The sequence below is a fragment of the Pelodiscus sinensis genome, chromosome 1 (genome assembly GCF_052426305.1).
Source record: "Pelodiscus sinensis isolate ZL-2025 chromosome 1, ASM5242630v1, whole genome shotgun sequence".
Lineage (NCBI taxonomy): Eukaryota > Metazoa > Chordata > Testudines > Trionychidae > Pelodiscus > Pelodiscus sinensis.
In genome coordinates, this window is record NC_143052.1 from 25,298,354 (window position 1) to 25,310,952 (window position 12,599).

The window sequence follows — 12,599 nt, forward strand, 5'->3', positions numbered from 1 at the left end:
TTTGGAGGAGTTCTTGAAATGGACTCACAGATGGTCGGGCAGATGGACTGACAGAAAAACATTTCAAAAATACACAGTAATAAGATTACTATGTTCCATTGATTATCGTCATTCCTCAGTTTCAGTGACAACTATTATATCAATAATCCCATTCAATATCAGGCACTCAAGTTCACCCATCATAGTATTTAGACTTATAGTACTTCTATGAAAACACTTATTAAATGAGTCAGTATTTAGTTTAATTCGTTTAAAATTGTAACTGAATGGGACCCTTTTTTGTTTAGCTGTTTCTCTTCAGTTACTACCAGTACATTATCAACTTCTATATCAGGGTGGGGAACCTAAGGCCCAGAGGCCAGGTGCAACCCCCAGCTTCCCTGGATCCAGTCTTTGAGGCTTAGGGCTCCTCCAAACATTGGGGAGCCCATGCTGATAAGAGATATTTTTTGGGGGGGGGATTGTTTTGTTTTGTTTTTTGTTCCTCACTTGCGTGCAGACCCTGATTGATTTTTCTGTGGATCAGTGGCCCCCGATCAAAAAAAGGTTCTCCACCCTTGTTCTATACTATTTTCTTTACCAAGATGCATAGTTCTTAGCTTATTCACTTCTAAAGGATGTTTCCACCCAAACTGCATCCTCCTCACACATTTGCTGTCTTTCCAGAAGTTAATGAAACAGTCAAGTATTTCTGACACAATCCTATTTATTTACAATGTAGATAGAATTCTGTTTCCCTGAACATAGTTGGAATCAAACAACACAGTGCAGTTTATTTGCTCAATATTCTTAGTCTCTTTTTCCAGGCACTATACAACACAAAAAGCTCTCTGTCTTATAGCTTTCTCTTAGAGTCATGCTGCAAGTGCGTTTCTGAGAGCATATCTTTATTGTAATAGTAGCTTAAGTAAATACACTCGAGCTAGGCTATGTCTACACTAGACATCTTCAAGTGGCACAGTTCTACCAGTGCAGCTGTGGTGCTCTGTGGCAACAGCATAGAGATCTCCCATCAACATAATTAAACCACCCCCAATGAGCAGCAGTAACTATGTTGGTCATAGCGCTGACCACACTAGCACATATATTGGTGTAACTGCTGTCGGTCAAGAGCAGGGGTGGGAAAAAGAGCCTTTGCGGGTCGGATCTGGCTCACCAAGTGGGTTGATCTGACCTGCAGAGGTCCTCCTGCTCCTCCATCCCCAGATCAATCAGGGCCTGAGGACAGGGAAGCGTGCGGTACTTAGAATCAACCCTGGCGATTGACTCTAAGTGCCGTGCACCAAAGGGCATGGAGCGAGAGACTTTGCGCTCCCCGCTCTCTGCCCTCAAGCCAATCAGGGACTGGGGGTGGAGGAAAGTACATGAAATCTCTTCCCACCCTGCAAGGGGCTCGGGACTTATTTCAACCGCTAGCTGCTGCTCAGCTGGTGAGTGACTAAGTGCAGCATTCCCTTGCAGGGCAGGGGCAGACTTCACGTGTTCCCGCCCACTCCCAGGTCCTGATTGACCTGAGGGCAGCAGGTGACAGCACGAAAAGTCTCCTCCCACTGCCAGGGATGCAGGCGCCGAGAGGGAACTGCAAGCTATTCATAACAGCTAGCGGTTCTCTCTGGGGGGCAGGGGCAAAGACTTCATGTGCTCCCCTACCCACAGACCAATCAGAATCTGTGGGCAGGGAAGCACAGAAGTGTCCCGGCCACCCCCTCTGCCTGAGGCCTGCCCCTTCCGGGGCAGCCTGGGGCCACTTAAAAAATTTCTGAAGTGGCCCCTGGTCAAAAATTATTGCCCATCCCTGGTCAAGAGTGTGTGCTTTTTCACATCTTTGACCAACGAAAAGTTTTACAGACAAAAGTATTAATGTAACTAGCCCAGCATGAGAGTAACCACACGTCAAAACAACACTGGATTTATTCGGAATTGATTTGAATAGCAAAGCAAAGTGACTGGACTATTTACTGATGGGTTATATGGTTGCTATCTGTACCAGAAAAAGATATATTACTTAAGACTGTGTTCTTCTTTAAAGGAAACTAATGTAAAAAAACAAGAAGTCTTGTGGCACCTTAAAGACTAACAGGGTTTTGGGGTGGCGGTGGCATAAGTTTTCATGGGCTAGAACCCACTTTATCAGACACATGTTATAAAAGGAAAGATTCAGCTACTATTTTACAAACTAAATCACTTAAAATGATGCACAAAAGTTCCTACTGCAAGTTCTGTCTAACAGTATACTTCCAGACATCAGGACACCTCCAAGCACTTGTTTACACTCTGAGCTTCTAAAGGCAAAGTAATCTTCATTGTCATTATAATTCAGGAAGCATCCTCTATTTACTTTTTTATTGGGGTCATACAATATCCTTTTGTTTCTCTTAGATGTAAAAAGTAGGGATGTAAAGGATTAGTTGACTATCCGATAAGCAAACGCTTATCGGATAGTTAACATGATAGTTGACTAGTTGCTCCCTACCTTGCTGCTGTTATCAGATAGCAAGGGTAGTGGGATGAGAAGAGGGGAGTACTTAAAAGCAGCAGCAACACACTGAGCCGCATTTGAAATGCCGCATGGAGCCCAGGATTATCTGGGGACTCACCAGCTGACCCCAGGCTCCATGCGGAGTGCCAGGTTTGAAAGGTACAAGCGACCATAGCTGGGGCTCTTGTGCATTTCAAAGAAGAAGCACAGCATGGAGCCTGGGGCCAGCATGGGACTCTGAGTCCCCCGCTGACACCAGGCTCCATACAGGTGCTTCCGCTTTGAAATGCACAAGAGTCCCCCTTGTCACGAATCATGGGTAGTGTGAATGGTCGGTATGAGTGTATGAGTGAATCCATAGCAAGTGAGCTGAAGAGAAGATTATGGACTTGTTTGGTCCAGGCAAAAACCCCGCAGGATTATAGACTTGTTTACAACTTTAAGAAAAAGAACTGTGAAATAAAAGAACTGTATATGCGTGCTGAGGCAGCATTCCTAGCATTGCCAGATAAGAAAAAGTAACAAGGGAAGAATCTAACCAAGGACAGATCACTTGTTTCACACTCATGGGGTATGTCTACACTACAAAGTTAATTTGAACTAATTAACTTTGATAGGCGCTACACAGGCAAACCGCTAGTTCGAACTTAATTCGAACTAGCGGAGCGCTTAATTCGAACCAGGGAAACCTCATTCTACGAGGACTAATGCCTAGTTCGAATTAAGTAGTTCGAATTAAGGGCTGTGTAGCCACTTAATTCGAACTAGTGGGAGGCTAGCCCTCCCCAGCATTCCCTGGTGGCCACTCTGGGCACCACCAGGGAAACTCGTCAGCCCCCCTCCCAGCCCCGGAGCCCTTAAAGGGGCACGGTCTGGCTACGGTGCCCGTGCCAGGTGCAAGCCTGCCAGCACCCAGCCAGCAGACCCTGCACCTGGCACGTAACGAACCAGCCACCCGCTGCCACCCAGCCCTCCGCTTCTTCCCAGGACCAGGCTGGCGGCTCCCGGGAGCCTGCCCAGGTCCGCAAGAGGCGGGCACGCCCACCTGGTCTAGTGCGGAGATTGTGGACCTCAGCCACGACCTCCGCACTAGGCACAGGAAAGTGGCCGTCTAGGGCAGGATAGCTGCCAGCCTGGCCACCCAGGAGCAGGTTTGCATGAAAATCAAGGTGGTCCACTGAGACCCCCGACCCTGAGCCCTGAGCTTACAATGGCTGTACTGGGTCAGACCAAAGGTCCATCTAGCCCAGTAGCCTGTCTGCCGACAGCGGTCAACACTAGGGACCCTGGAGGGGATGGACCGAAGACAATGACCAAGCCATTTGTCTCGTGCGATCCATCTCCAGCCTTCCACAAACAGAGGCCAGGGACACCATTTCTACCCTCTGGCTAATACCACTCCATGGACCCAACCTCCATGACTTGATCTAACTTCTCTTTAAACTCTGTTACAGTTCTAGCCTTCACAGCCTCCTGCAGCAAGGAGTTCCACAGGTTGACTATTTGCTTTGTGAAGAACAACTTTCTGTTATTAGTTTGAAGCCTGCTACCCATTCATTTCCTTTGGTGTCCTCTAGTCCTTGTATTATGGGAACTAATGAAGAACTTTTCTTTATGCACCCTCTCCACCCCACTCGTGCTTTTATAGACCTCTATCATATCCCCCCTCAGTCTCCTCTTTTCTAAGCTGAAAAGTCCCAGTCTCTTTAGCCTCTCTTCATATGGGACCTGTTCCAAACCCCTGATCATTTTAGTTGCCCTCCCCTCTCCCATCCTCTCTATTCTCCTTTCCCACCTCCTTTTCCCAGTCTCCCCAAGTTTTGTTCAATAAAGAGAGTTTCTATTTTTGAACACACGTGTCCTTTATTTTGTACATCAGGAAGGGGGGGCTAGTGAGGGGTAAATGGAAGGAGGTGAGGGAGGAATGGGGTACGAGCCCCCAATGGGGAGGTCTGGGGTGGCTCTGCGGGCTCCTCGGGGTGGAAGCTCTCCTGCAGGCCCCCGATTGACCCACCCCATAGATGGCAGCCTGCAGCAAGTGCAGCTGGGCAGATGGCTGAGTGCTGTGATGTGCCGAGTGTGAATGTCAAACTGAAATGGGTAGTGTGATACAGCTTGATCAACCAGATCTCAGCATCTCCTTGTGACGCCCTTGGGGCTCTTGTATATTTCAAAGGCGAAACGCGGAAGTGCTTATTGACTAGTTGAGTAGTTGATGGAAATTCCATCGACTACTCGACTAGTAAATTAATTGCTAGTTAACATCCTTAGTTAAAAACTATAAATATAAAATGATTGAAAAGGCTTGAGAGGTTCACAGGCTCCTGCCAAGTTGAGCTAAGTTGCTCTGGACTCTATAGCATTTCATAGTTCTATAGTCATAGCAAGAATACCTGGTCATAGAGTGAGCAATCTGACAAAAGAAAAAGATGCTTGAAAGAGGGAAATGGAAGAGACGGAACTAAAAAATATTTGAATACTTACTAATACTTTTAAAGCTTGGCCAGTGAAGAGCAGAACAAGCACGAAGATTCAAACGTATGACATAAGGACGCCACTTCTTCAGAATCTTTTCTACAGTTTTGTCCTGCACCTTGTGCTTTACTGAAGAAAAATCAATCTAAACCAATTAAATAATTCTGGTATCATATAGGTATAAACAATGTTATATATACAAAATACATGAAATTATTAAGTACTGTTAGAAATATGCCGTATAATCTAATACTTTAACCATGCAAATGCTGAAATACATTCTCTTATTTACATAGAAGTAGTATAATACAGTTTATTAAGAATACTCACATGCATAAATATGCACATAAGTGTTTGCAGGATTGATATCTACACCTTATTGTGTGAAGGCTAGCACACTGACCAGTTCACAAAGAGGACACTTATAGAAGTGACCAACGCAGAAAAAATTAACTATTGACTTTGTCCTTCTTAATTTTTCCTTAAGCTTGTCTAACAATTACATTACTTTTAAAATTAATTTTTAACCTCAGATACAGGCAGTCCCCGGGTTACGTACAATATAGGGACTATAAGTTTGTTCTTAAGTTGAATTTGTATGTAAGTCGGAACTGGCTCCAGATTCAGCCGCTGCTGAAACTGATCAGCGGCTGACTACAGGAAGCCCTAAGCAGAGATGCTCTGCCCCCGGCTTCCTGGAATCAGCCGCTGATCAGTTTCAACAGCGGCTGAATCTGGACTCCTGGGACAGAACAGCTGGAGCACTGCCGGTTAGGTCCCCGCAGGACCAACCCGGCAGCACCCCAGCTGCTCTACCCCAGGCGTCCCGCAACAAAAGCCTGGTCTGCTGGGGGGGGGGGGCGCACTAGCTGCGCCCCTCCCCCCCCAGCAGACCAGGGAGACCCGAGCAAAGCTGCGGAGGTGCAGAGGTCCCGCCGCCTCTGCAGCTTTGCTCCTGTCTCCCTGCTGTGCTGGGGGGCAGTCCCCCCCAGCACAGCAGGGAGACCCGAGCAAAGCCGCACAGGCGGCGGGGTCCCCCGCCTCTGAGGCTTTGCTCCTGTCTCCCTGCTGTGAGACAGGAGCAAAGCCGCAGAGGCAGGGGACCCCGCCGCCTGTGCGGCTTTGCTCCGGGGCAAAGGAGCAAAGCCGCACGGGCAGCGGGGTCCCGCCGCCTGTGCGGCTTTGCTCGGGTCTCCCTGCTGTGCCGGGGAGTCCCCCCCAGCACACCAGGGAGACCCGGAGCAGCTTTTCTCGCCCCGGAGGACGCGGTGGCGGGACCTCTGCGCTCTGGGCGGTCCCGCCGCCCGCGAGCTCCGGGGCAAGAAAAGCCCCGTTCATAAGTGCGGATCCGACATAAGTCAGATCCGCGTAAGTCGGATATACTGCCTGTATATCAGGACTATAATTTTATCTTCCCCCTTTTACTGAATGATTATAGACCTGGACCAAAGCTAAGCTGAAGAATTAAACATGGGTCAATCTTTAATCAAGCATGCTTCCTCCCCTCTCCCCAGCAGTGTTTATGAAAAGTCTATGTTAATTATGGCTTTCTCTATATTGGCAAGCTTTGTTGAGGAAAAGTGCTTTTTGTCAACAAAACTATGTGAGCCTTCACACTGCAACATGACTTTTGTTGCAAAAATGTCCATTTTCATCGACAAAAAACTTTCTGCTCCACGAGGGACTTTTGTCTTTTCCTCTCCCTGTGTTTGTGACAAACATGTAATGTAGACACCTTGAGGCATTTAGCTGATTCTAGCCTCCAGGAAATGACTCATAATTCCCAATCAGATGCTCTAGTCAGCAGTTTGAACTCCACTGTCCTGCAGGCAGATGACCAGCTACACACACTGCCCCCTTTCAAGCTCTGCAAAATTTAAATCCCATTTCCTGTTGCCTTAGGACTTGTGGGCTGGCTCAGAGTGCAGTGGTTTCATGGTGTCTTCCAAGATGCCCATGCCTGGCCATTGCACCAAATGCTCCCCTGCTTGGAGGGCTTCAGAACTTTTGGATCTGATCAGTGTACAGGAAAAGGAGTCTGTCCACTCCCAGCTGCAAGTGACCTGCACATTTCTCAAGCTTTGTATGAGTCAAACATACTGCAGTGAAGAGCAAAGATTAAAGAACTTAGATCAGAGTATCATAAGTTCTGAGTGGTGAACCAATGCTCCAGGGCTTCACCAAAAACCTGCTATTTTTATAAGGAGCTGGACACTATCCTTGGTGGTGACCCCCCCTCCATTGCCAAGAGCCCCGTGGATACTTCAGTGGGCAAGGAGGCAATACCCTGAGGACCTAACTTGAAAATAAAATTATAGATGAAGAGTCTGAGGTAGACGAGGACCAGGAGCTCCCCTCTGGGATTGCCTGACTGTTTCTAATAGCCAGGAACTATTCTTCACTGCAGATGGATTTAACGGCTATGTCTACATTGGCAGGATTTTGCACAAAAGCAACTGCTTTTGCGCAAAATCTTGCCACCTGTCTACACTGGCCACGAGTATTTGCGCAAGAACACTGACGTTCTACCGTATGAAATCAGTGCTTCTTGCGCAAATACTCTGATGCTCCTGCTCAGATATAAGTTCTCTTGCGCAAGAGCCCACATTCCCTGTCACTGATGGCTAAAATGGCCATCGGAGCTTTCTTGCACATGAGAGTGTCTACACTGGCACGGATGCTTTTGCACAAAAGCAAATCTTTTGCGCAAAGGCACATGCCAGTATAGATGCTCTCTTGCACAAATACTTTTAATGGAAAAACTTTTCTGTTAAAAGTATTTGCACAAAATCATGCCAGTGTAGATGCAGCCAACCAGTCTGATCAACCTTTTTCTGAGGACCAGGAAGTAGGGGATGAGATGCAGGGTAAATAGCCATGGCTCATAGAGTGCAGGGCCGAGGGCATGGAAAAGTGGGAGGCTGACTGTTTCTGTGAGCTGCATGTATCTCTGTGTAGCTAATCGATATGGTTGAACAGGATGTTGATGCTCACTGTGATCTCAGTGGAATCCTGCCAAGAGATGCTATCGAAACTCTTCCCGAGATACTTGTAAATTTTCTGCCACAGATTCCATGACAGTGCAGCTTTGTCCCCTCTTGCATTGCAGGACACCAGCCTGTACCACTCAACAATCACTTGTGCAGGAACCAAAGAGGGACATAGATGGGCTGAGCAGCCCTAGAAAGGGCAGGCTGCAAGGCCCCCGCCGCCTCAGGCCAGCCCCGAAGAAAAGTCAGCAGGTGGGCTATGTGGCCCCTGTCACTGTGGGCTAGCCCAGGGGAGCAGCAACTGGCCAATTCCATCTCCTGCTGAGTCCCCCCACCTCCTGCCTTAAGCCCCCCCCATACTTCCTAATCCACTGCCCTGACGCCTGCACCCCCACCACTCCCATAAGCATTCCCACATTCCTAAACCCCTGCACTGGCTCCTGCACCTGCCACCCCCTACCCTGAGCCCCCCTTTACCCCTAATGTTGGCTTCTGCACCCTGCACATCACCAGCCTTCTGCCCTGAGTCCCCACATTCCCCAGCCCCTGCCCTGACTCCTACTCCTTCCACAACTACAGCCTCCTGCTCAGAAGGACCCAAGCAATGCCCGGTAAATCTAGTTTTTTTAATAAAGTTGATGTAAAACATTAAACCTCTAATGTCACAAATGCAAATAGTCTGACTTACATCAGTCCATATTGAACTAGCCTGTGTCAGCAACATCCAGGATCGACTAACTTGAGCACATCTTGCCAGATCAATTAAATCGATATAATGGAAGATCTAAGATAGAAAAACAGAGCACATGAAAATAAAAAATATTGCTTAAGAAATACCATTAGACTTTAAAAAAAGACAACATACATTTAAAATCCAAAACAACAGGCTTAAAATGCTTCTGTCAGCTATTTTATGTGACTGAAATAGGTAATGCAGAAATAGGCTCTACTTTCCCCTCTAGACCCATGTCAAATAAGGCATTATATAGCCAACTTATGACTGAGGCTACGTCTACATTACAGGGTTTTGGCACAAAAACAGCTGTTTTAGCACAAAAATCCATAGAGCATCCATACCTGAAGTGCGTTTTTGCGCAAGTAAATTTATAGTAAATCAAAAGAACAGAGGGGATTTGGGGGTATAGGTATTCCTCTTTCTACAAGGAATAACTCCTTTTTGCACAAGAGTTCTTGCACAAAAAGGGGTGTGTGGACGAGCAACAGGCGTTTTTTATGCAAAAAGAGCCAATCGAAAAAAGTACAGTGCTCTGGTGGCTATTCTGTGAATAGCAATCAGAGCTTTCTTTCGAGAGAGTATTCATGCAGTCTGGACGCTCTCTTGCGATGCGCTTTTGTAATGTGGACGCACACTTGAGCAAGAAGTTTTTGCGGAAGATCTCTTCCACAAAAAGCTTCTTGCGCAAGAAGCCTGCAGTGCAGACGTAGCCTAATATGGCAATCAAAGGATCAGTTTTCTTATCTAACCAAGTCATAAGAGGAAGATGTGTAAAGGAGCCACAGGACTAATAATAGATCTCCTTGTCTGTAGGCCCTTTCATAGGCCTAGCTCAGCTTGGGCAAAGTTTGCTATGAAATTTACCCCACAGATCTCTTAAGAGCCTGATACTGCTTGATAGGCTGTGTTAATAGGCTCCGCAAGGTAACTCTTTTGGTCACAGTTTGTATCCTACACATATCAGTGTGAATTTTCTGTTCCACATCCCTCTTATATTATTGATTCTCAAAAATTACATCACCACAAAAATTTTGAGCATAGCAACTTAGAATAACCTTGTTTCAGAAGTGGTTGGTTCTCTACAGTTACTTCTCCTGGAACTTAAGGAGTGAGAAGTAGAAATTACTCTCTTTGTGCAGTAATGGTGGTTCTTTGAGATGTGTGTCCCTGTGGGTTTTCCACTCATGCGTTGGTGCATCCTAGCATTGGTGATTGATTATTTTTCCAAGCAGTGCCCTGCTGTGCTGCGCTGAACATTCTGATTGCATTTGCAGTCCTTCCGTTCCTTCTCTATCATGGACAAAACCCCTATAGGAGCTCCAAAATAGGCGAGGAGGGAGGATAGAGGATAGAGGATAGAGGAGCACCCACAGGCACACACATCTCAAAGAACCATTGTTACCAAACAAGGTAATTTCTTCTTTGAGGGCTGACCCTGTGAGGCTTTTGAGCACATGGTTGAGATCCCTGTGGGATGGGAAGTGGGATGGGAAGTCTAATTGTGGGAAAAATATTATGGAGGCCCACGATGAATCGTTCGCTAATAGGGAGTAAAAAAAAGAGAAGCCATCTATGGGGTCATGAAATGCTGAAATTGCAGCTACATTAACTTTTATTGAACTAAGAGATAACCCCGATTCCCTTTGTTCAAGTAGATAGTCTAGTATGTTGGAAAAAGGAGCAGTGGTGGGAGAGAAGTTGTGCCTGTGTTGGGATCATAAGGAGAACCATTTCCATTTACAGGTATGAGTCTGTCTGGTAGTAGACTGTCGGCTGTTAATTAATATCTATTTTACTTTGAATAGAAGGTTTTGGCATCATGGAGGCATAAAGTAGCCATGCCTTCAGATGGAGTGTTGTTGGATCTTGATGTAATGGGCATAGTGTGCGTCCATGATCTTGAGGGAGGAAATTGTAGCATGGTGGGAATGTGTGTGGATTGCAGCCAATCAGTTGAGGTCTGGGAGACAAGTCTGTCTCAGTATGACGTGGGCTTAGTCTTGTTGAATTTTCTGAATGACCCATGGCATGAGAGGTATTGATGGAAATGCATAAAGGGTTTCCCATCTTAGAAGGAAGGCATTGCCAGGGGATACTTTCCCACGGCCTACTCTGTAGCAAAATAGGTGACATTTGGGATTGTGTGGGATTCCAAAGGGATTGATGTTGGGGTAACTCCATTGCAATATACAGAGAGGAGAACAGCAATGTTTATCTCCCATTAGTGTTGATCAAAAAAAAATTGCTGAGATTGTCTGCTGTGACATTGAGGGCCCCAGATAGGTAGGTTGCTATAACAGTGATGCAATGCTGGATGCCCCAGTTTCATTATTTGACTGTTTTGTCGCAAAGGGAATTGAATCTGGCCCCTGCTCTGGCAGTTGATATAATACATACATGCTGTGTAGTCTGTCAGAATATGGATAGTTTTGCTCTGAATGTGTAGGAGGAAACACTAGCAGGTTTAGCGAACCACTCTGAGTTCCAGTAAGTTAATGTGGAGTTTGGCATCCAGAAGAGACTTTATCTGTGAAGTGTGGGTGTCCAGGTGCACTTCCCCAGCCCATAAGAGAGGCATCTGTAGTTATAGTAGAAGTTGGAACCAGTTGATGGTAGGGGACGCCCTGTAGCATATTGTGGGGCTGGGTCCAACAATGTAGAGATGAAAGAATGTAGTGAGGGAGAGATATTTTCTTGTGTAATGTGTCTCTGGAAGGAACATATTTGGTGGCCAGCCATGTCTGACGGCATGTCATGTGAAGTCTCGAGAACATGACTGTGCAGGTTGTGACAGCCATGTGGCCCAGGATTTGGAGACAGGTGCGTACTATGTACAGTGAAGAACAAACTGTATTGATGAGGGCGATCAGGCTGTGTCTAGACTACATGGCACCTTCGACAGAGCCATGTAGATGAGTTTACTCGGCAAAGGTGTTACAGGTGTTACAACGAGGCTTACAGGATCTGCTGACAAAGGATTCTGGGGTCAGCAGATCCCTGTCTAGACTGCCGCGCTGTGCTGACAAACAGCTGATAGGCACAGTGTGGGAGCCATTTTGATCTAAATGAAGCGGCGATTATTTAAATCGCCGCTTCATTTCCCTCTGCCAAGTAAACTCATCTACATGGCTACATTGACGGAGCCATGTAGTCTAGACACACCCTCAGTGTGTTGAGTCTGGTGCCCTTGATGAGGCAGCCATCTAAGAATGGGAATAAAATTACCCCTAGACAACATAAGTATGTCGTGACTACTGCGAGCATTTCGGGGAAGACTCTTGGTACTGTTGACAAGCCAAATGAGAGGACTTGGTATTGGTAATGGTTGGTACCCCCTGTAAAGAGTAGAAACTGTCTGTGTGTAGGATGGATGGTTATATGAAAATAAGTGTCTTGAAGGTCAAGGGATGAGAACCAATCTCTGTTGTCTAACATCTGTATGATCGTTGCTGGTGTTACTATTTTAAACCTTTGCATACACACTTGCTCAGTTTTCTGAGATTGAGCATAAGCCTCCTCAATCTTGTTTTTAATGTGTGAGGAAGTATTTGGAATAAAAGCCTCTTCCTTGGTAAGGAGGCGGAAAAGAAGGTTACTCACCTTCCTGTAACTGACGTTCTTTGAGATGAGCGTCCCTGGGGGTGCTCCACATCAGGTGTTGAGCACCCCAGTACTTCTCGATGGATTTTTCTCAGCAATGTATCGGGGGCTGCGCATGCGCAGCATGCACGAGCCTCCCTCAGTACTATCGCGCATGCGTGGCCCCCCTGCCTTCAGTTACTTCTCTATCCGGAACCCGGCAAATAATATATTAAGATGTTATCATAAGGGCATTCTGAAGTAGAGGGGAGGAAGGAAGGGTAGTGGAGCACCCCTAGGAACGCTCATCTCAAAGAACGTCAATTACAAGAAGGTGAGT

General features: G+C 46.6%; 1 protein-coding gene across 1 annotated transcript in view; it reads right to left on the reverse strand.

Annotated features, from left to right (window-relative positions):
• The window catches only part of FBXL13 (F-box and leucine rich repeat protein 13), a 224,907-nt gene that overhangs the window by 156,836 nt on the left and 55,472 nt on the right, over nt 1-12,599 (reverse strand). The window contains exons 8-9 of the mRNA XM_006137531.5: nt 8,633-8,728; nt 4,964-5,099 (exon numbers count right to left, since the gene is read on the reverse strand). Coding sequence (XP_006137593.2) covers nt 4,964-5,099; nt 8,633-8,728 — 232 coding nt within the window. The remainder of the gene's footprint in view (nt 1-4,963; nt 5,100-8,632; nt 8,729-12,599) is intronic.